This window comes from Callithrix jacchus, chromosome X (assembly GCF_049354715.1).
Source record: "Callithrix jacchus isolate 240 chromosome X, calJac240_pri, whole genome shotgun sequence".
In the NCBI taxonomy this organism is placed as follows: domain Eukaryota; kingdom Metazoa; phylum Chordata; class Mammalia; order Primates; family Cebidae; genus Callithrix; species Callithrix jacchus.
The window spans coordinates 149,353,673-149,378,322 of record NC_133524.1 but is presented as its reverse complement, the minus strand read 5'-3'; the positions used below and the strand labels follow the sequence as shown (position 1 = coordinate 149,378,322).

At 50.5% G+C, this 24,650-nt stretch overlaps 1 protein-coding gene across 2 annotated transcripts; it reads right to left on the bottom strand.

The window, feature by feature from the left end:
* Positions 1-10,433: 10,433 nt before the first annotated feature.
* ZFP92 (ZFP92 zinc finger protein) lies at positions 10,434-24,650 on the bottom strand. 2 transcript variants are annotated; one of them, XM_008990064.5, is made up of 7 exons: positions 24,379-24,650; positions 24,100-24,146; positions 22,255-22,494; positions 18,077-18,127; positions 17,670-17,796; positions 16,300-16,404; positions 10,434-15,999 (listed from the first exon to the last, which is right to left on the bottom strand). In XM_008990064.5, the coding sequence occupies exons 4-7, from the start codon at positions 18,107-18,109 to the stop codon at positions 15,008-15,010; spliced, it is 1,257 nt and encodes a 418-aa protein (XP_008988312.2). In that variant the 5' UTR covers positions 18,110-18,127; positions 22,255-22,494; positions 24,100-24,146; positions 24,379-24,650; the 3' UTR covers positions 10,434-15,007. The 2 variants fall into 2 exon arrangements, with proteins under 2 accessions (XP_008988312.2, XP_054106847.2); XM_054250872.2 differs by lacking the exon at positions 24,100-24,146.

Genomic DNA, 24,650 nt, shown 5'->3' with positions numbered 1-24,650 from the left:
GTACCTGGGTGACATGTGACATAAACCTGTTGAAAATTGAATTCACCATGGAGAGGGATGAATACTAAAATGAAAGGCTCGTCTTTGTGCGGAAGACAATGTGGGGAGCACAGAGTCTGAAAGCCACAGCAGAAGGCTGGGGAGGGCCACGAGAGCACAGAGGGACATCTGCACTTCTTGTAAATGATGCCTGCCCCCTGCCTGTTGCAAACATTTCAGGCAGCATTGGTGATGGTCAGCTACACAGGTTTCACATAGGGGACCCCCAGAAACAGTATTAATATTGTGGGGATGCTGCTTTTTTACAGCTCAGCTTGTGAACGTGGACCTCCCACTCGTGCACACTCACTCTTGCACATGTGAAGACACACACACCCTAGCACACGCTACACACACGCACACATGCGTGCACGTGCACATACTTGCACACACCCACACGCATACACACCTGTACATTTGCACACACGTGCACACATTACCACACGTGTGCACACATGCACACACGCTCGCACACCTCCATACACATGCTCACACACCTACACGTACTTATCCACATACATTCACACACAAAACCACACACTCAAGTATTCATTTGTACACCTGAGCATACACAGCTGCACATGCACACCACACACTCGTGCACACACCTGTGCACACACTGCACACACCAGTATACCTGTGCACACTTGTACACTTTCACACACCCACACCCACACACAGATGCACGCTTGTGCAGACACACTCGTATGTATGCACACACAATCACACACATGCACAAACACCTGCACATACAGTCATACATTCTTGCACACATACCTGTATTTGCCATTTCATGTCTGTTGAGCATCAACCTCCTCTAAGGCAAGTGTTACTTGCACTTGGACTTAGTCCCTGTGGGCTCCTATGACAATCATACCTTAGATTGGGTGGCTAATAAACAGCAAACAGTTATTGCTCACAGTTCTGGACTCTAGAAAGGCCACAATCAAGGCAGCAGCAGGTTCAGAGTCTCGCATTGTGGAAACGACTAGCTGGCTCACAGGGTCTCCTGTGAAGGCACTAATGTCATTCACGTGGTGTGGCCCTTGTGACCTATTCACCTTCTAAATGCCCCACCTCCTACTGCTGACACCTTGGCGATTCAGTTTTAACATTAATTTTGGGGGGAGACATGCAAGTCCCCACTCCCCCAGCACACACACATGCAACCCCCACATCACATATCCCACCCCCACAACCTATACATGCACACACACAATTACACGTGTGCCACACACACTCCCCTGACAGATAATGTACCACTCCCACACACACACTTGTGATTTGGCATAAGTGGGATCTCATTAGGTGATGCTTTCAAAAAATCATAAACACCTTGGTTGTTTAGGAGTCTTTTCATAGTCGGTTCCATCTAGGGTTTTAGGTGGATTGACATAATACTTTCCATTTGTTCAGTCTCTGTAGTGGTGTCTCCTCTCTCATTCCTCATCATGTATAGTTTTCTTGGTCCTCAACAAGGATTGCAAGAGGTTTATACATTTCATTGGTCTTTTCAAAGAAAAAAAACTGATTGTGACTTATCTTTTCCTTCCTTTTAAATTTTCTGCTTCATTAATATTAGTTTTTTTTTCTTTATTAATTCCATTTGTCTATTTTCTTTTGGTTTAGTTTTTGTTTTTTAAAAAAATTCCTAACATTAAAACCAACCTTTGCGATCTTCCATCTTGAACAACTAAGGCAGTCAAAGGCTGCAATGTCCTTCTAAATGTAGACGTTTTTGGAATCTAAATCATGTTCTTTAATTGCTTTTTATACTTGGTATCATGCTGAACATAAATTATTTTAAGTTGCAGCTCTGTAGAAATTTACAGCTGAATATCAACATAGACGCAAATCCATTTATAGCATTTCAGTCAAAATACTGAGGAAGGCAGCATATGTGTGTCTGTATATATTTTGTGCATGGACAGTTTTCTAATCTTTAAGAGAGTTTTTGGAGTAAAATTGTTGTGTTATTATTAATATCAGCTATAGTTTCCAAGATAGAAAAGGTTAAGATTTCACGAAGTTTTGAAAACGTTTGAAAAATAAATTTAACACTTTCCGATAATTTCTTTAAGATTTCAGAAAGCCAAGAGTCTACAGATGTTGATTCTCAAGAGTGTTCACTTACCTGACCCATCGCTGGAGAAGAGGAAATGGAAGACCAGGCTGAGGGAGACTGGGAACAGCGGTATCTGCAGGACAAAGAGGAATACGATGAAGACGGTGTCGAAGAAGAACAAGAACCTGAGGTGACGGCAGCTGGAAGTGAGTGTGGGCTTCTCACTTTACAGACATACCCTGTGGCATTCTTTTTGACAGGGGAACTGACTTGTAAGAGAAACACCAAGTTTCTCTATAGTTTTTCTACAAGGATCGGATGTTCTACCGGTGATCTCAACTTGCATTGGCTGCCACCTGAGGGAGCTCTTACAACAGGGTTAGATCCATTTTTATGCTTTTGGAGTGCACACTCCGGGCTGAAAAGCTCTGGAAGCAGGCATGTCACTTCCTGCTCCACGGAGCTTCAAGCATTAAATGACACCCATGGGTCACTGGATAAGGTCATCCAAAATATATCCTCTGGGGGTATCCAGTTGTCCATTAGCCTGGCAGACTTCCATGTGGTGAGAAAGAGAGCCACTTTCTATGCCCGTTAGAAGAGCCAAATTGTTTTCCATGTGTAGAACTTTTAAAATCGCAAATGTCACCCCATGGCTACGTTTCAATTTCAGTAGGGAGCAGCAGTATATGTGGGCATACCATTGGCTGAATGAATAGGACTTTATATTTTCATAGTCCGAAGCTACAGATAGATAATTTTTAAAGGTAATTATATGTTTAAAGAGAAGTGTCCAATCTTTCATTTTTTTTTGTTTTGAGATAAAGTTTTGCTCTCTTCACCCAGGCTGGAGTGCAACTGTGCGATCTTGGCTCACTGCAACCTCCGCCTCCCGGACTCAAGTGATTCTCTTGCCTCAGCCTCCCGAGTAGCTGGGATTACAAGTGCATGCCACCAAGCCCAACTAATTTTTGTAGTTTTAGTAGAGATGGCATTTTGCCATGTTAGCCAGGCTGATCTTGAACTCCTGACATCAGGTGATCCACCAGCCTTGGCATCCCAAAGTCCTGGGATTACAGGCATGAGCCACCGTGCCTGGCTGAATCTTTTCAAACTTTGATTTTGAGTGCTTCGGGTATTTCAAGTTGAAGTGTGTATTCCATCTGTAGCCTAAGACATTTGGTGTTAACATTGCATCTATCAAGAAGCTTGACACTTTGTTATGGCTACATGCAGATTTGGCCATGTCCTATAGATTTGCCATGAAACATTCTTCTTTCGAGATTGCTTGTAATTTTGCTTTCCATTCCCTCCTTGATTTCATGCTTACATAGTACAGTTTATTTTTATTCTGAGTAATCAAGATTTCAGGATCATCTTTTCTTTCTTTTCTTTTTTTTTTTTTTTTGAAATAGCATCTCATTGTCACTGAGGCTGTAGTGCACTGTCACGATCTTGACTCACTGCAACCTCCATCTCCCAGGCTCAAAGGATCCTTCTGCCTCAGCCTCCCAAGGAGCTCGGACTACAGGTGCTCCACCACCGTTAACTAACATTTGTATTTATTGTAGACATGGGGTTTTTCCATATTATCCTGGCTGGTCTTGAACTCCTGAGCTCAAGTGACCAATCCTCTGCAGCCTCCCAAAGGGCTGGGATTACAGGCATGAGCTACTGAACCCAGTCAATCTTTTATTGTGTATTTTAGTTGTATTGGATAATAATTTGAGGATGTGCTGCTTAAAATATCACCTTTTCGAATTAGGGTAGTTTGGGGGCTCCCTGAGTTCTCTAGGGTTGCCATGACAAAATACTATAAGCTAGAGGGCTTCAACAGCAGAAACGGGCTGTTTGCGGTTCTGAAGGCCAGGGTTCCTCCTGGGGCTGTGAGGGAGAAGCTGTTCCAGGCCTCCCCAGCTGTTCTTGATGTGTGGCAGCATCTCCCTAATCTCTGCCTTCATCTTCACGCAGCCCTCTCTGCCAGTGCACAAGGCTCTGTGTCAACATTTCTTCTTTTTATAATGACACAGTCATATTGGATCACAGCCCACCCTCTGTGAAGATCCCCAAATAAGGTTCCATTCTGAGGTCCTGGGGGTCAGGGCTGTAATATATCTTCTTTTAGGGGGAGGAAGGAGGCAGACACAATTCAATGGATAACAGAGGCCGAATACATAAACAAGTGAATCAGACTCTGGAGAATGCATTTCCTGACAATTGTTCTGTTCCATTTCCTTTATATTTCTGCTTGTGTTTTTGTTGACTTTATCTGTCTGATTCAGTGACAATATATTAGAACTTTCCATTGTAATTGCATTTTCTAATACACATGTACACACGACACATACTTACTGACTAACACATAATACATATTATAGCCAGGCACTGTGGTTCACATCTGTAATCCCAGCACTTGTAATAACCAGCCTGGTTAACATGGTGAAACCCCATCCCTACTAAAAACAATAAAATTAGCCGGGTGTGGTGGTGTGCACCTGCAATCCCAGCTATTTGGGAGACTGAGGCATGGTAATCGCTTGAACCCAGGAGGCAGAGGTTGCACTGAGCAGAGATCACTACTGCACTCCAGCCTGGGTGACAGACCAAGACTCAGTCTAAAAAAAAAAAAATCCAAAAAAAACCACACAAAAAATACATATTATATCAACACTATGTATACAATATATATCACATCGTGTGTGTGTGTGTGTGTGTGTGTAGAGATTTTAAGGAATGAGGTCACATGCCATGGAGGTTGGCAACTCCCTGGAGACTCAGGGAAGAGTTGCAGTTCGAGTCCAAATGCTGGAATTGGAGGCTTCCTTCCTCTTTGGGTGACCTCAGTTATTTTTCTGAAGGCCTTCAGCTGATTGGATGAGGCCCACAGCATGGAGTGCAATGTGCTGTACTCATGCTTCTCATTTACATACTAATTTCATCTCAAAACATCCTCACAGCCACGTCTAGACTGGTGTTTGACCAAAACTGGGTACTGTAAACTGGCCAACACATAAACTTTACCTTCCCAGCGACTATCGCACAGTCTGGTCTTTGTGCATAACACCCGCGAGTCTGTACTCCATCCTTACAGAGAGCCCAGCCAGCCCCTCTCTCGTCACCCATTTCCATGGAACTGCACACTTTGCCCACCACGTCTTCCTGTCCGGGCCTCTGTTCTGCTGCAGGGCTGTTCAGGTGTTTGCAGAAGGTAACCAGCTGAAGCCCGGCTGCTTGCCGCTCGGAGGCCAGAACCTATCCCCCAGGCTGGAGTGCAGTGGCATGATCTCTGCTCACTGTAACCTCCGCCTCCTGGGTTCAGGTGATTCTCCTGCCTCAGCCTCCTGAGTAACTGGGATTACAGGTACATGCTATCTAATTATTGAATTTTTTGTAGAGACGGGGTTTTGCCACATTGGACAGGCTGGCCTTGGACTCTTGACCTCAAGTGACCCACCTACCTTGGCCTCTCAAAGTGCTGCACTTACAGGCATGAGCCACCGTTCCTGGCTGAAAGCAGCTTTTACTCAAGCCTCAAAGGAACCATCTCAAGCTTTGGGGGGGGGTGAGGGGGGAAAGTGGAGCTTGGAATGGGAGGCAGGCAGGTGGGGTGCTGGGCACAAGGTCTGTGTGCCTTATTCCCTTGGCTATCTCAAGTCATGGTCCACCAGGAGTGCAGGCTGGTGTCACCTCTACAATGCCCAGGTTGTAGACTGACTGCCTGGAATTGTGCAGCTGGATCTTCATGCTTGGTTTGTCTCAAGAGTAGCCTCCTGGAACTTCTAAGTCAGCACAAAATTAGGTAAGTGAGGAGTGCAAGGGAGTGTGTGTCGAGAAGGGAGGGAAATGGAGTTTCGAGGTATGTTAAGGCTGAAAGCAAGAAAGGAGAGACAAAATTTCAAACCGCATTTTGAGGCCAAGCTGCTCGGTCACAAGGATCCTTGCTTTCCTTCCCTGCTGGGGGAGTGGTGCTCGGCTGGGATGAGGAACCACGGGCTGCCACAGCCGCAGGGAAGCCGGCCCACTGATTTGTTTCTGCTATTGCTGGTTCTTTCTATCTGGAAGCTTCTGAGATGCTCCTGTTGTCCTGGGAGTTTGGGAACATTTGTGACAATCTGGTTTGGAGTGGAGCTCAGCCAGCCCTCCTGAGGTGGAGACAGGCCTTGACCGCTCCGGGAGGCCTTCCTCAGTCAGGGGCTGACCCGTCTCTCCTCTGCCCCTGCTCCTCACTTCTTGTCTTCGCTCCACCCCTGAATGTACTGGGAAGACTGGAGGTCCTGTGATGGGCATCATAGGCTGAGGAGGAAACCTCATTCTTGGTGCAGTGCATGCCAGCCACCCTTTGTTCTACTCAGGCAAATGCCAGCTCAAGATGACCTGCTGCATGTCCTCGTCCATTCTGAGTGCACCTGGTCAGCCATGTGGCCATTCTGTGCTAGTGAGTTCCCTGTATCCAAAGGAAAACGAAAGCTTTCTCTTGGTGGTTAGGGCTTGGAGCCAGGACCTAGGCTAAGCTCCCAAGAAGGGAGGGAGCTAGGGGTGGTAGCTTCCTTATGTTTGCATTTCAAAGAGATGTCTGGGCCCTGTGGACAAACCTCCCTGGACCCCAAGCCTGGTGGGAGCTGTACTGAAAAGGTTTACAAAGTCTCCTTCCAACCTAGAAATCCCACACATGCTGCATTCCCCCTCCCGCGAGGGAAGCCAGAAGCCCTGCAAAAGAGCCCTTGGCCTTTCCCAGGTCCCGTGGGGTGGAGAGGAGGATGCAGCAATTGTGGTCCCCTCCCTTGAGGTCCAGAGCTGAAAGGGACCCAAGCCATTGGGAGGGGGCCTCAGCCAGTGGTGACAGCCTGGGTGTCAGGCCTCACCCCCCAACTATCCAACTCTGTGGCTGGCAGAAATGACCTCACAGCCTGGCCCTAGGTTTGAAAATAAAGCTTATAATTCTTTAATTCACCACGGCCAGGTTTCCTACTCCTTACTTGTGGCCACTTTGCTAACTGATGCTGTGTTTGTTTCTTCCCCCATCCCATTGCCATAACCAAACTGCTCTCCTTCTCCTCCCCTGTGCTCTCCTCTTTCCGCCTCTGTCTTTCTCTATCTCCTCTCACCTCATGTAGCTAGCTAGAATATGGAAGGAAAATACATTATATAGTAAGTGAGGACTATTTTCACTGAAAATAACAAAAATCAATTTGATTCTTACTTTCTTATTTGATTTGATTTGCATTCTCACGGTTTTGGAGGCTTAAAGTCTAAGGCCAAGGTGCCAGCATATCCGATTCTTGGTGAGGTTCTGTTAGAAGCCTTTTCCAGAAAATAGTATTTAAAAAATCTTGGAGCCTGGGCAACATAGTGAGACCCCATGTCTACAAAAATAATTAAAAAATTAGCCAGGTGGCCAGGTAAGGTGGCTTAAGTCTATAATTAGAACTTTGGGAGGCTGAGGCAGGCAGATCCTCTGAGGTCAGGAGTTTGAGACCAGCCTGATCAATATAGTGAAACCCTGTTTCTACGAAAAACACAAAATTAGCCAGCTGTGGCTACTTGGGAGGCTGAGGCAGGAGAAGTGCTTGAACCCAGGAGGCAGAGGTTGCAGTGAGCCAAGATTTTGCCATTGCACTCCAGCCTGGGCAACAGAGTGAGACTCGTCTCAAAAACAAAACAAAACAAAATAAAACAAAAACAGCTGTGCTTTATATTATGATCATATGTCAAATATGGGCTGGGCTAATTCTGTCATACTCATCCTCATGTCACAGCACACAGTTAAATGATGAATGAATACTCAATGCAAATGCAGGGTTACTAGGAAGGGTTGGGAAAAAAACCCTTAAAATCAATAACCATATGTAGGGATCTGCAACACATATCCAAGGTCTAGACATTGAAACTACAACCCATTGTTGAGAGAGATACCATAGAGTGAAAGGGTCAATATTGTTAAACATACTAATCCCCCCCAAATGATTTATAGATTCAATGCAATCCAATAAAAACCCCAGTAGGGTTTCTTTCCTGAATAGAAATTGGCAAGGTATTCTATAACTCATGTGAAAGTGTGACAAACTTTGAATAGACAAAACAATTTGGAAAATGAAAATCAGCACTCACGTGGCCTAATTTAAAGCTACGGTATGCCAGAGAGTGTGGCAGTGGCATCAAGATACCACAGCCTGGGTGGCTTAAACAACAGGCATTTATTTCTCACCGTTCTGGAAGCTAAAAGTCTAACGTCCAGGTGCCAGCAGATTTGGTTCTTGGTGATGGTTCTCTTTGGCTTCGATACAGCTGCCTTCTTGCTGTATCCTCACACACAGTGGAGAAAGGAAGCTCTGGTGTCTCTTCCTCTTGTTGTTACGGAACTAATCCCATTATGAGGATCCCACCCTCATGACCTCATCTAAACCTAATTAGCTCCCAAGGGCCCCACCTCCTAATGCCATGTGATATGGTTTGGCTGTGTCCCCACCCAAAGCTCATCTTGAATTGTAGCTCCCCCAATTCTCATATGTCGTAGGAGGGACCTAGTGGGAGGTAATTGAATCATGGGGGTGGGTCTTTCCTGTGCTGTTGTCTTGATAGTGAATAAGTCTCGTAAGATCTGATGGTTTTATAATGGGCAGTTCCCTTGCACAAGTTCTCTCTTCCCTGACACTATGTAAGATGTGACTTTGCTCCTCCTTGCCTCCCACCATGATTGTGAGACCTCCCTAGCCACATGGAACTGTGAGCCAATTAAACTTCTTTTTCTTTTATAAATTACCCAGTCTCAGTTTGTCTTTATTAGTGGCATGAAAATGGAATAATCCACCATTATTCATCATAATTCATCAGGGCTTCCACAGATGAATTTTCGGGGGGCACAAACATTTGGTCCATAATGCTGACTGATGGGGCACCATTAAGAGTCCAGAAGTAGACTCACATACATGTGACCAACTGATTTTCCATGAAGGGGCCAAGGTAACTCAATTGGAGGAGAGATAATATTTTCAACAAATGGTGCTAGAAAAACTGGATATCCATATAGAACAAAATGAATTGTGAATTCGCCTTACACCATACGCCAAATGGATCATAGACCTAAGTATAAGAGCTAAGATTACACACCTTCAACGAGGAAACATGTCTATGTTTTTATAAGAAGACACTGAATGTAGTCTTAGTGACTTGAGTTTTGCAAAGCTTCCCTAACCATGACACAAAAAGCACAAACTATAAAATTTCAAAGTCCATTCCTTAGACTCCGTCAAGATAACACAACCAACTTCTCTTCTGTAAAATGCACTGTTATGAAAACAGAAAGGCAAGCCAGAGTCTGGAAGAAAAATATTGCAAAACACAAAGAACTTGTGTCTAGAACTCTTACAACCTAATAAGAAGACAAACAACCTCATTTAAAAACGGGGAAAAGACTTGGACAGACACTTCCTCAAAGAAGACATATGCATGGCCAATGGCCACATGAAAAGATGCTCAACATCATTTGTTATCAGGGAAATGCAAATCAAAACCACAGTGAATACCACCTCATAGCCACTGGAATGGCTGTAATGAAAAGACAGACAATAACAAGTGTTGATGTATTAGTCAGTTCTTGCATTGCTATGAAGAAATACCTGAGACTGGGTAATTTGTAAAGAAAAGAGGTTCGATTCACTCACAGTTTTGTAGGCTGTACAGGAAGCATGGCAGCATCTGCTTCTGGGGAAGCCTCAGGGGGCTTTTACTCACACTCACAGTTTTGTAGGCTGTACAGGAAGCATGGCAGCATCTGCTTCTGGGGAAGCCTCAGGGGGCTTTTACTCACACTCACAGTTTTGTAGGCTGTACAGGAAGCATGGCAGCATCTGCTTCTGGGGAAGCCTCAGGGCGCTTTTACTCACACAGTTTTGTAGGCTGTACAGGAAGCATGGCAGCATCTGCTTCTGGGGAAGCCTCAGGGGGCTTTTACTCACAGCGAAGTCAAAGCAGAAGCAGGCAAGTCACAGAGCAGGAGCAAGAGAGAAAAGGGAGAGCTGCCACACATTTTTAAAGGCCCAGATCTCGTGAGAACTCAATCACTATCATGAGGACACCACCCAGAGGATGGTACTAAACCATTCGTAAGAACCCTGCTCCCATGATGCGGGATCCAGCTCCAACATGAGATGTGGGCGGGGGCATGGATCCAAGCTATATCAGTTGGCGCGACGTGGAGAAATGGGAACGCTTGTACACTGCTGGTGGGAACATAAACTGGTGCAGTTCATCACACAGTTCAACATGACCCAGCAATTCTGCTCCTAGCTGTAAATCCAAGAGAAACGAAAACATATATCCATGCAGAAACTGGTACACAAATGTTCACAGTAGCTTTATTTGTCATGGCCCAAACCTGGTAACAACCCAAATGTCCATCAACAGGCATTCAGCAGGTATTGTGGTCCACCCATCAAGTGGGACCCTACCAGCAATAAAAAAGGAAGTATTGATATGCACAAAAACACCTGATGAAAGAGGCCAGACGCACATTATAAGTCCGTTTCTCTGGAACTCTAGAAAATGAAAATTAGTCTATAGTGACAGCAAGCCAAGCAGGGGCGGTGGGGAAGGGGGACAGTGAGGAGCAGGAAAGAGGGGTTGTTGGGGGCACAAGGCCACTATTGGGAGTGGTGGATAAATTCACTGTGTCGATTGTGGGGGAGGTTTCATGGGTGTACTCACATGCCAGAGCCCTCCAACTGTACACTTTAAAGATGCCTATTATACCTTCATAAAGCTGTCACAGGAAGATGAAACAATCACCGACCTTCATGTCTGCAGCAGGCTTCCATTTCCCATATCAATATTGCCCGGTGGTGGAGAAGGACCTAGTTTGGTCTTCCTGAACACAAAAGGAGGGCACTGTGCTCCTTTCAAAAGTTCAAGGCCTTGAAATGAAGGTACTTCCAACAGTGTAAGATCCTGGAGGATCCCCGTTTTCTGAAGACAGTGACAGATGCACTGGGGCTGACATTAGATGGAACCAGCTGCAAGTCCCATGGCAAGTGCGAGTCCCTGAGACACATGGCTGGAAGTCTTGTGTCAAAGCTGTCCCCTCTCATGCTGCCTCATCCTCATCATGCCCCCTGCTCAACACCTCATGGGCATCACAGTTATAAAATTCAAGCCCGGTGGGAGTTATAATTTACATTCAATTCCCTTTGTCAATCGTACAATCATTCTTTCATGTTTTTGGAAAGTTGCTCCTCATCAGGAACCCATTAGAGCCCAAACTTTTGCATACGGCATCCCACAGTCTCCACACTCTGGTTCTAACTGACCCTTCAGCCCATACCTGTCCTACCACAATCTCTCTGCCCTTCTAGGCTTCCCTGAACACACCTCATCCTTTCCGTTCTTCCCCTACCTGTCCTAACCCAAGCACTTCCTTTCCCTTGCAAGAAGTCCCTCTGTCTCCAGAGCTGCTCTTGCAGCTACACTGGGAAGCGTGGGAGCTGCCATGTTGCCTGAAGTCTGGGAACAGAAACAACTGGGAAAAAAACACATCTGTGTTCTCAGGAGACTGTTACGACACTTTGCTGGGGAACACACGGGACCAGGTGCGGCCTCCCGTCCCTCTGATCTCAGAGTCACGGTGTCTGAGAGGCCTCTGGAGGCTGCCTGTGATCCCAGCCAGAGGAGTCTGCACCCCTGGGCTGACCCGAGGCAGCTCACCCACAAGGCCTTTCTGTCTCACCTTCACAAGGACCCCCCAAAGAACACCCAAGCACCATCTCTGGCCATTTCTCACAATCCCAGGCTCACAGCCTTTCCTGTAACCTTGAACCTAATCCATATAGTTTAAACCCTGAGAAGAGCCCCCAGGCCAATGCTCAAACCAAATGGGAACAATTCCATTTCACCGTGAATCCAGCCGAGACAAGCTACTAGTTACGCGGAGACACTGCCAGAGCGTTTCCGTGGCTCTTGAAGTGTTCACAGTCTCAAAGGGCAGAAGCCCAAAGGCAAAGGGGTCCCAGATTTTTATCCAGGAAAATTCTTGGGTGGCGGGGTGGAGGAAGCCCTGGAAAACAGGCAAGACTTCCCCATAGTTTAAGCTTTTACATTTTAGCTGTGTCCATCGCAAAGCAAGCGTAGGCTACCCTCCCAGTTCCCCATATAGCAAGAGGGAGGGAGCCCAATTTAAAGGCACCATTGAAGGAAAAACACAAATGTTCTTTTAGGGCATTCTGACTTTGATTCCATGTGATACCTGTTCAGTTCACGAGGCATACCTAATTGGCACACCCAAAGAAAATGATAGCAATGACCACCTTGCAGTGAGAACGCCATTAAGAGGAGCTAAACGAGACCAAGCAGTGACGAAAGGCTACACTATTTTAAATGCCATTTATCTAAGTAAGCACTGGGGACCCTGGAGCTTTTCCAGGCAACTCCACTTTCTGCCGACAACTCACGTACCTTGTCCTGCCTGTATCTGCTCAGTCTTGGGCGTAGGTCTCAAGGTGAGGAAAAGGAACTTCTTTAAAAATAGAGTTCGCTCACGCATCAGAACCGACGGCATGGCATGATACTGAGGAGTCGACTCTTCTTGAGTGAAAGTACCTGCTGTCTGGCTTATAGGAATGGAATCGTTTACTTCCTAGAGTGATGGAAATGGGTAACAGACTGCATGGATATGTTTCTTTTCTGGTTCAGTTGAACCAACCATGGGCACCTGCTCCACATGAGGACTGCGTTTCTGGACCCATGCCAACCTTTGCAAAGACTGTCTGCATGACAGAAAAACCCAGACTTCCCAATGGCATCACCAGGGACTTCTAATACACCATTCCTAATACTTCTTTTTCAGAAAACCCAAAGTTGTAGATGCTTCGGATTGCCTCAAGGCAAGGCTGGAGCCGATGATGGTCCCAGGCCTGAGTCTGAGGTGCTAGGACTACAAGACCCATTTCACTCACGCTTACTGATTAACAGCACTGGGCTTGGCATGGAGGGCATGGGGACAGGCGTGACACATACTTGCAGGCTTATGAGGCAGGCTCGTAGAAAAGAACACAATGATAGGACGGGGATAGGGACCCACTGAAGGAGGCAATGGAACAAGAGCAGCTGAAGAGAACTCTAGAAGTTTTCATCAAATAACTCATATATTTATATATATATATATATAAAACATGTGCTTGTGTGCTCACGTGTGCGCGCGCGCGTGTGTGTGAAATGACTGGCACTCCAAGGGGCATTCTCTGAGGGAATCCTGTATTTTCAGGTGTTCCCACACTCCTGATGAGAGGCAGCTGTCTCTGAAGACCCCCCTTCACTGCCCTCAGTCTTTGTAGATGATAAATCCCCTCTTCTCTGGGAGGGGACAGGGCTGGAAGGGGGTGGCCGCTGACCAGGACACTAGGCTGAGAGCACCAAGGGGCAGAGTTCCTGGGCCCAGATTTGGGGACAGGGCTGGGGATCTAAGACTAGTCAAGGTCTGCCAGTAGCTACGTCTGCCAGCCCTGAGTCTTTTCCTTGAGAATTCCACTTGGCTTTCAGTAAAGTGACACTTGAAGGGTCTGCCCTGTCTCTGCAGGGCTAAGGGGAGGAAGGGTGGACTGCATTGTTGTAGGGAGAAGAGGGGCCAGGCTTGCCACCATACTCATCAGGGGGCAGGCCTGGAGTGGCCCCCTTTCTCCTGCCTGAGGTCTTCTCAGAGGGTTGGGGGGACTCCTATTTAGGGAGTGATTCCCTTACACTCTGATATGGCAAAATCTATTTTCAATGTACATTACCTCTGAATACAAAAAATATTAAAAGCAACAGAATGTCCAATATTCTACAAAATGTCACCCAAAAGACATTCAATGAAAGATTCGTTCCTGGGCTTGCTCTGTTGCCTAAGTGCAAATTCCTAACCCATCTGGCTTTTCTCCTATTCATCACCAGCCAAAAGAGAGGTCGTCTGATGGGGAGGAGCAGGTAAGTGTGAAGATTTAGGCACTGGTGGTGGGGCAGGGCAGGGGGATAAGGGACAGAGAGGCCAGGGTGGTCTTTGCTGGTGGGGTCTGGGGGGCAGAAGGCAGTGGGTGGGCAGGGGGGAAACCGAAGCCAGCAGGGTGGCTAGCTGAAAATGTCCGAATGTGAGTGACCAGAAGGGAAGAGCTTCTCTCCCAGAGAGGGGATGCCGACAGTCCCAGGGTCTTATCCTTTCTGCGGGTCCTGGGCCAGCCATTCCTAGAACCACGGTGTTCACGGATAATGGGGCCTAGGCACTGCTCCTCCTCCCAGACAAGGTATGAGTTTTCCGGAACATACCTCCATCTTGTGCCCACGTTCAGGTAGCCTCTTGCTTCTGTGCTAGCTTGAGAGTCTCCCCCACCCACAATATAAGCTCTTAAAGGATTAAAGTGCTTTCAGTATCTTCTACCTGGGAACACTAACAACTTTTGGAGTGAGGGGAACGACCCCCAGGGAGGAAATGGACCATTCCTCTTAACCCAAAGCCAGCGTGCCCCGGCTGGCTGGCTTCACTGGCCTCACGCGGCCTTGTCTTTACCCGCAGCAGGCGATGCTGATGCAAATCCGAGGGATGGCTTGTGCATCCCTCCACACATGCCTGTGCACACACCATAGTACCAGGACCCTGGAGGGAGTAGAGGGCCTCCATCGGTGGTCTGCACTGTCCTCGGCGGAGGAGCCAGGGCAGGTGGCCCCAGAGGAAGGGTGCATTCCTCTGTTCTGAGTGCCTCCTGCGTTTCTCAGCCTCAGGGTGAGGCTCTGCCTGGGGTCTTCTGATGGCCAAAGAGGTCAGGGCTGAGGCTGCTGTCGCGGCCTTGGGAGGGGGTTCTTCCCACCTGAAGGGGGCTGAGCCTCTACGTCCCCTGGAAGGCCCCCCACGGCGGCCTGCTGCGCCGTGGGTGCGCTGGCGGGGAGTCAGTGGCGGCTGGGCCAGGAAGGCTTGGAAACCACGCTCACCTGCGGGGGGCTGCTGGCCGCCACTACTCTCCCAGGACTGCCGCTCCTGGGGCCCGCTCGCCGCCGCGCCGTCTCTGCTTTTGCCTTTGCTGGGCGCCTGGCGCCGTGCACTGCCTGGTGCTTGAAGAGGTTGGCGCGCCGACCGAAGGCCTTGCCGCAGTCACTGCACTCATAGGGCTTCTCCCCGCTGTGCACGCGCCGGTGCTGGCTGAGGCCCGAACGGCCGCGGAAGGCCTTGCCGCACTCGTGGCACTCGAAGGGCCGCTCGCTGCTGTGGCTGCGCTGGTGGTGGATGAGCTGCGAGACGCCCTTGAAGGCCTTGGCGCACTGGCCGCAGGAGTAGGGCTTCTCGCCGCGGTGCGTGCGCTGGTGCTCGATGAGGTTGGAGCTGCGGCTGAAGGCCTTGCCGCACTCGGGGCAGGCGTAGGGCCGCTCGCCGCTGTGCACGCGCTCGTGCTCCAGGAGTGCGAAGCTGCGGCGGAACAGCTTGCCGCAGTCGCCGCAGGAGAAGGGCCACTCGCCGCTGTGGATGACTTGGTGCTTGATGAGGTTGGAGCTGCGCGTGAAGGTCTTGCCGCACTCAGGGCAGGCGTAGGGCTTCTCGCCGCTGTGGATGCGCTGGTGCTCCAGGAGCGCAAAGCTGCGGCGGAACAGCTTGCCGCACGCGGGGCACGCATAAGGCTTCTCGCCACTGTGGATGATGAGGTGCTTGATGAGGTTGGAGCTGCGGCTAAAGGCCTTCCCGCACTGCTGGCACAGGTACCGCTTCTCCGCACCTTTGTGGCCCTGCGACCCTGTGGCTGAGCTCGGCCTCAACCCTTGGGCACCTCTCTGCAGCACAGACGACCTTGCTGCTTGCCCCTCCTTGCCACCTTGTGGATCGGCCCCAGGGAGTTGTGGTCCAGAATGCTTCTGCGTTGAAGTTGATGTCCTGCTCTGTGTCCTGTCACCTGGACAGACAGATCACCAGGCAGTGTCACCCTCATGCCAAGGTGGAGAGATGAACGAGCAGGAGGTGAGGACATAGTTGGATGGAACAAGGTGACCACAGAGCAGAAAGTGATCACACAGGCAGACAGGAGATGAAGGGGTGGGAGGATGGGCTGCAGACAGTGGGGCTGCTGTGGTGCCTGGAGACTGATGTCTGCCTCCAAAGAGAACTTTCCACCCAAAGTGGCAGTGCTCCCCACCCCTTTGCCACTACTGTTTCTTTCCCCTGATGGGGAGCCAGTTGAGCACCTCTCACTCACCTATGAGCAATCCTCTGGTGGCCCGGGTTCTGGGGATGTCTGCTACCCAGGGTCCTTCCCCTCGCTCCAATTGGGAGATCAGGTGAGGCTTGGAGAAGGAAAACCCTGGGTGTGGAATACGAAGCGGGTCAGGACCACTATGGCTAAGGACATGGCCGCTCCTGAACTCGACTCATTCTCAATATCTTCAGGTAACAGATAATAAAGAACTCTCTAAAAAGCATCACCGGGAAGGTCCAGAGAAAGGGCAGGGTCCCTCTACGAAGGCAAGAGCTCCTGCGAGTCCACGGCCACGTGGGCGTGGAGAGCTTCAGTGTCTGGCAATTTGGGTCATGAGGACAACTGTGTTTGTCACCTGGCCTGCAAGGAGGCCGAGAAGCTCTTGAGAACTCGGACATGTGTGTGGGGGCCCTGAGGGACAGAAGAAGGGCTTTTAAGCCCCAGGGAGACTTGGGAGGCCGACAGCCATGTGCCCCAAAAGCTGAAGTGCCCTGTTTCATTATCAAACTGCACCGAGGATCCCAAACACCTCCCTGGAGCCACAGGTCTGCCTGGCGAGGGTCAGAAGGAAGCAGGGCATGAAGCTGTTTCCCCTCTATGGGGTAGATTACAAAGGCAAAATCTGTGGAGTCATGCCCCCACAACCCCGAAGACAGTAGGGTAGAATACTGCAGCCCCTCTGGACTTCCCCTCTGGCAGCAGCCAACCTTGCTAGGTGCACTGCGGTAAATGCCGGAGGCCGGGTCCCGCTCTGTCTCACGCATGCATTTTTCATCAGCTGTGCCAGGTGGGGCAAGTCACTGGCACCCTCAGAGGTTCTGCGCCTCACCTGAAAGCCTTCCTGAGTGCTCTGGCCCCCATCTATTTAGGCTGTGAATCCTGTGTTTGTCCTTTAATTGGCAAAATTGTTGCCCCTTCTGGCAGTGGGGGTGCACGGGCAGGGAAGGGGGAGAGCAGCCTGCTCCAAGCTGCCCCAGCTCCTTCCAGGACTTCTCAAGGCTTGAAATCCAAGTGTACAATTTGTCCTTATGTGGGACCTCCCTGGTCGATGGAAGCCATCGTAGAAATGAATTATGTCTAAAATAGTTCACATAAATATTCCAGTATAATTTGCATCTCTTTTGAGTAGAAAGACATTTAGTCAATTCATCATTTTATACACAAGATAAGTCTGACACTGAAACTCACAGGCCAATGCATTTACCTAAAACATTTGTGGGTCCAGGCCACTTAGCTAAAAACTATCCTACTGAGATGGCAGAGCTGGACTGCAATGGATTGGTGGTATTACTGGTCGGACCGTCGGAAACAAACAGCCCAGAGGCAGAGTAGGTGGACCGGGTGTGTGTATGTCATGGGGGGGCACTTACCCAGTGACACCAAATGGCTATAGTTTTCCAGCATCACCCGCTTGTAGAGGACCTTTTGTCTGAGGTCCAGAAGCTTCCATTCTGTCTTTGTGAAGTACAGGGACACGTCCTCAAAAGATACTGGCACCTAAAATAAGCCATTCTTGTGGCCACAGGGGAATTCAACCCCCTGGGCCTCTGGAGGAGCTGACAGAAACAAAATGTGAGGTGGGGGGGCCCTGGAGGGCTCAGCAGGTGGAAAGGCAGAAAAACAGGAGGCACAGCCAACAGACGCAGGAAGCCCAGATTGTGGACCTCAGGAAAGGAGAACAATGGTAAGGGCAGCCTAAGCTCAGCCCAACATGGGCATGAGGAGGCAGCACATGGGGGCTGGCTGGGGAGAGGCCAGGGAGGGGTCCAGCACTCACCTTGGGTCTCGTGGTCAGGAGAATGGCTGCCATCCCCAGGGCGTGGCGGAGCTAAGGGAAATGCAAAGAGCCCCTGTGAGCTCAGGTCAGCCTGGAGCAGCTGACCTGCGACCCGCTTCCACACTCTGCTTAGTTTTTCATGTGAAATAAGCAGCGCAGTGCGCACCTGTGGTGTTCTCACTCCTGCCGCTTCACCAAGGGCCCCTGACCATCAGACCGTCTGTATGGCTTCCATAACAAGTACTACAAACTGGGGCCTTCAAGCAACATGCATTTTGCTCCCCCAGTTCTGGAGGCCAGAGAGGTGAGATCCAGGTGCTGGCGGGCCCCCACTCTGCCAAAGCCCCTTCCTTGCCTCTTCCGACTTCTGATGGCTGCCAGCAATCCTTCTCTGCCTCTGTCTTTGTGCGGCCATCCTCTCTGTGTCTGTGTCTGTGTTCACATGTCCCTGGTCTGACACCAGTCACTGGATTAGGGCCCACCTGCTCCTACAGCGATAACCCGATCTTACCTTGATTACAGCTGCAAAGCTCTCTTTCCAAATGAGGTCACAGTCACAGATACCAGGAGTTGAGACTTCAATATGTCTTTTTGGGGGACACCATTCAAACCCAGGACACTTTCTGCAACTGAGCTGCCATGCCTCCTCCCCTGTGCAGTGGGCCACGAACTAGGGTGCCCATGCCTACTTCCCACTGGCGCTCGCCTGACCAGGCTGTCAAGGGAGACCATTCCTTCTTTCCTTTCTTTTCTTCTTTTGCTGTTTTCTTAGCTCTCTCCACATGTGGCCAGCACCCCCTGACCCCAGCTTTCCAGCCGTTCCTGGAAGCTCCACCAATCCCCTCCTCCCAGGTCAAGATTCTTAAGGAAACTCCAAATGCACACAACTTCCCCTTGCGACACAAGACTTGCTCTCAAGGAAGAGAAGAGAGGTGAGGGCAGTTCAGAATCAAGGAGATCTACAGTAGCAGGGGTGCTCTCTGAAGGGGCGACATTCAGGCAGAGAGCTGGAGGCTGCAAGTGGCTGAGAGAGTAGCCAGTGGCACAGCACATACCTTGGCCCTTGAATGGTCGTGAGTTTGGCATTTGTGGTGCTGAAAATTAGGGAACAGGTGCAGAGGATGACACCATGTGGGACCCTGGGGGGACGGCAGGAAGCTAGTTTCAGGCTAAGAGTGGGGAACATGAAATTGACCGAGTGGACAAAATGCACCTTGGCCTCAGGACTTCTACTTCTCCACATCAGTTCTCAATGCTAGAAGACCGTCAGTGCTGTGGTTTGGATATCTGAGCCTCCAAATGTGACGTTGTAATTTGATCCCCAATGTAGGAGGTGGGGTCTCATGGGAGGTGTTTGAGTCATGGGGGTGAGTCTCTCATGAAGAGATTAATGCCCTCCCTGAGGAGTGAGTGAGTCCTTGCTCTGTGAGAGCTGGTTGTTAAAAGGCCTCTTCCCCCATCTTGTGTCCCCTCTGGCCACATGATGTCTCTGCATATGCCGTGTGCCACCAGCTCCCGAGTGGAAGCAGCTTGAGGCTCTCATTAGATGCAGGTGCCCAGTCTTGAACTTTCCAGCCAGCAAAATCCTGAACTAAAGAAATATTTTCTCTTTGTAAATTACCCAGCCTCTGGTGTGCCTTCACAGCCACACAGGATGTCTAGGACAGGCAGGTCAAAGATTGCTCCTTTCTCAGCACACCAGCTACCGCCCCCACCAGCTACGGCCCCCACCGGCTACTGCCTGCTTTCTCTGCTTCTCTGCCTGGGACTTCCATTTTGTTGGTCTCCAAGCTTTTATTGATGTTCCAATAGGTTATTACAGTTTGTCTGTGGCAACAACAAGGCCACAGGAGACAGGGAGAGGGGACAGGGTCCCAGGAGCATAAAAAAAGACAGCCATAGTATTTGCCTAGCATTTAACTTGCCCCAGAGTCCCTTATCATCCATGATGACCTGCCAGCCAACATTGGTCCACGATACATAAGCTCATGTTCTGAATCCCTGACGGTGGAATGGAGGCTAGAGCCATGAGGTTAAAGGCTGAGGGAGGCAGGGATAGCAAATGTTATCCTGTGACTATTTGCTAGCAGTGGGACGCAGGCGGGGACGGTCCTGCTGCCAGGATGCAGGAGGAAGGTATCCTACCAAAGCCATATGACTGGATTCGAATGCAGCTTTGGCACTCAATGTCCAGTGTCCAGAGGCCCTCAGGAACAGATGACACCACAAGAAAGCAACCTGCCCGACCCAGGAAGTGGGCTGTTCCATAGAGCTGGTCCAGTGTCCTCTGCAAATCAGTGTCATGAGGGGAAAAGGAGACTGGGGGTAGAGACTGTTCTAGATGAAAAGACATTTACGAGGCCCAACATCCAAGTGCAAGAGGCGTCGTCGATGAGATGCTGGCATAAATGAGAGTCATCAGAGGCATTGTGGATTATGGGAGTGGGTGACTATGGGGTGGCCCTCGGAAGACAGGAGGGGATCATTACTGCTCAGATGTTGGATGGATAGTGGCACTGGGTCATGCATGCAAGTTACTTTAAAACCTTTCTGAACAAGAAAGAGAGAAAAGCTGATGCAAATAAGGCAAGATGGTGATCACTGCCAAACCTGCGGGGTAGGTGACCTGTGTGTCCTCAGACCAGTCCCTCTTTTTTGTCTGTGCACAAACTTAAAAAGAAAAGAAAGAAGAACCATGGAAAACAGACTGGTGGCTTGTCAATGAGTTAAACATGCAGACAAGTGGTTCACACCTGAGTTCACAGCAGCATTACTCATACAGCCGAAGGTGGAAGGAGCCCAAATGTCCATCGACAGATGGTTGGACCAACACCGTCAAGTCTATATATACAACGGAATGCCATTTGGCCATAGAAAGGAAGGAAAATCTGCCACGTGCTACCATGTGGATGAACCCCGAGGACACTGCTCAGTGAGAGAAGCCAGACGCAGACTTGAAAGGCCACGTATTGTCTGATTCCATTTTGTGATGTAACATCACATTTCCCAAGAGCTATCTTGACCTCGTTTTGAAATAGTGGCTAAAATCTGTCATCTCTGTGCCCTTTGAGGGCAGTTTGCTAAGTCCCCACTCCCACCACTTTTCTTACAAGGTTCTCTTCTCTGCAGTCACCAAACACACACCCCACCTGCCCCTGCCTCATTGAGCCCCCACACTCTGGGGCCAGGCACCAGACAACTGGGGACAGCCCCTATGCTCTGTAGCCTGAAACTTTATGCAACTCCATCAATCCACAAGAAGCCCGAGAAAGCAAGCCACCCGCCTTTACTGGCCCCTCAGCCCCAGGTGCTGTTTCCCTGTCCCCGCCGGGTCTAACCCCTGTGTAGCCCTGCCCTATCCAAAGGGTCCTGCCATCCAAAGAACCTTTAACTCTCATAAAACATGTCCGTCCAGAACACGTAAATCCATGTGTCAGAAGGCAGACTGGTGGGTGCCAGGGGCTGAGGGGATGGGAGGGACTGCTAATGGGTCTGGAGGTTTCCTTATGGGGTAAGAATGTTCTGGAACTAAATAGAGGTGGTGACTGCACAACATGGTGACTATACTAAATGACTTCTGAATTGTTTTCCTTAAAATGGTTAATTTCGCTGGGTGCAGTGGCTCACACCTGTAATCCCGGCGTTTTGGGAGGACAAGGTGGGTGCACCACTTGAGCTCAGGAGTTTGAGACCAGCCTGGCCAACTTAGTGAGACTCCATCTCTACAAAAATACAAAAAATTAGCTGGGCATGGTGGCACGTGTCTGTAGTCCCAGATACTTGGGAGGCTGAGGCAGGACGATGGCTTGAGCTGGGAAGGCCGAGCAGCAAGCCATGATTGCACCACTGCACTCCAGCCTGAGTGACAGAGCGAGATTCTGTCTTAAAAAATCAATTTTTATGTTGTGCGAGTCTCACCTCAATCAAAAGGGAGGAGAATAGAAGTGATCCCGTTAGGTAATCACCTGATGTCCGCAGGCCACACCTGACTTCATGAGCGCACACTGTCAGTGACTAAAGGTGAGCGAGCAGGCATTACTGATAATTTGCCAGGGCTTTCAGACTAGTATGAAATGATTGTTTTGGAAAGCAGCATCAGCTCATTTTTTCCCTACCATAAGAGTACTGAAATTTCATTCACTACCCATTTTGGGCAAGTTGAAAGGGGGAGGAGTTACCTCTAGTCCTTCCACCCCAAGATGTACTGAGGCAGGGCTGAGCCGCAAGGGAGCAGAGCACTGTTGAGTGCTGACCCCGGAGCGAACACGCCATCAGCGGGAGTCCACCCAGAAACGGAGAGTCACAGTCAAGTGCAGCATCGGAAGACTCAGCGGAGGTGCCGGCCACACCGAGCTGCTACCCAGAGCAGTGCCTATCCTTGAGGGCTGGTTCTCGAAAATCATCTCCAATTTCAACTCCTGGAAAGAAAGACACGACAACCTCTGTGCCCATAGAGCTCAAGTAATCTCCAGCTGAGCACCACTCCGTGCATCTGACGACAGGAGAGCCTGGAAGGCGCCCGGCAGAACTAGAGAGCAGCTTCTTCCAGCTGGACCGGCAAGAGCTTTGGGGACCAGCAGAGCAGAGGCCAAGTGGAAGGATAAACCTGCGTTCCAAGCCAGGCTTCTCTGAGGCAAGGGTTCCACTAGACCTCGGCACCTCAGGTAAGAAGCCAGGAAGCCCATCAACCTGGGTGACTGGTGCCCCTGCAGCCCCTCCAGGGCTGCTCCACCTCTGCAAGGGGCCTCGGACCTGGGACCCTTGCTTGCAGATCTTAGCCTATGGGTGGTCCACGCGGGGAGGGCCAGGAAAGGGGTGACAGCAGGGCGACTGCCTATAAGGAAGCCTGGCCAACCAAGGGGAGAGCCGGCTGCAGCAGGATGCCTTAAGGCGACCACTAGATGGGGAGATATTCCCAGAAAAAGAAAAAAGAACCTACACAAACATCATTGAGAGAAGCATCCAGCAGTCCCACTCATGGGGAGCAGGAATTTGGGCTTTTGCGTCCACAGCAAGGGACAGGCATTGTCGCTGTGGTAGGGCTTCTTCTGTCCTGGGGGATCTTGCTTCTCTCAGACCCACCAGCTTTCCCTGGCCTGAGGCCCTAGTCACCGGCTGCCCACCTGGCAGAATGGCCAGGGAGGGAAACTGGAGAAACTAGAGCCAAGGCCCAGCCTGGGTGCTGCATGGGTTGAGCGGGGCCCTGCATGCAGCCTAGCCTGGCAAACTCCTCTGAGGAACTTCCTTGCAGCTGGCAGGCCTTTCCCTCTGGGGGCAGAGTCCAACCCACCCAAAAGGCGGCCACCCAGGCTGCTTGCTGAGGGATCCTTCTCTGCTCAGAGTAAACCCACCCAGCCCTTCCTGACCTTGCCCAGCCCTCCCGCCACCTCTGCGCTTCCCTCCACTCCTGCCACACTCTTGCTCCAGAGAACCAGGCCACTCTCACCCCAGGGCCTTTGCACGGGGGATTCCCTCTGCCTAGAATGCTCTTCCAAAACATGACCACATGCCTCACTCTCTCACCGTCTTCGAGTTTTTGTAGAAATGTTGCTTTGAAATGAGACTTACTCTAACCACACCACCTAAACTTGCAACCAGACGTCCCTTCCTGGCTCAGCCACTAGGACAAGAACCACAGGGCAGCCTGGCCCCTGGAGAGTTCTCAGGAGATATCTGTGGGATTGAACCAGTCACAACTAGCCTTGCAGGGAAGTGCCGGGCACCACTTTCTGCCCACCTCGCTGGCTTCCTCTCTCACCCTTGCCCACCACCTTCCATTGGCCGTTCACTTCCTCCTAGGCTTGCCTAAGCTTCTGCTTTTCCGTGGCATGCCAGTCACCCAGTCAACACCCCGCGACACCACGAGGCACCAGCACACGCCTGATACCCTCTGGAGCACAATTTTGGGCATCCTGACCCCATCTGGGGACCCTCAGGGCCGGTGGCTGGGCAGCGGTGCCACAACCTCACAATGCCAATCTTTCTAGCACTCTTACATCCAGAGATGCAAAATCCAAACTCACCGGGCGATGAGCGACGGATGCTCTTCAGCCGGCCCCAGGACCGGTGGCTGGAAACCAATCAGGAGAGAAATTGACAAACGGGCGCTCCCAGCGCCCAGCCCTGGAAGGCTGTTCTCCCCTAACGCCCCTGGTAGGGGGCGGCTCCGAGGGCTGATCCAGCCACTCAGCGCTAGCCCGCCTCCCAGGGCGTCCCTGCCTGTCGCCGCAGCCGCTGCTCCCTCGTCCCCCTCCCCACCTGCGCCCTGCCCAGATGGGCCCCTTACCCCCTTACCACCTTACCCTCGGCTCAGCTCGGCCCTTCTACCTGGGCTCAGCGGGTAGCCGAGGGAGTCGGCCTCCCTTCCCGCCCCCTGCAGCACCGAGGCCGAGGCCGAGGCCGCCGCCACCTCCGAGAAGCCCTCCGAGGCGGTGTCCCCAGGAGACGGGGTGGGGGGAATCTGGGGACTCCCGGCCGGGTCTCGACCTCGCCTCTGGGTACCGCTCGCGAGGCACGTCCTGAGGGGCAGCCTGTCCGTCCCGTGCGCCGACGAGCTAGCGGGACGGGAGAGGGC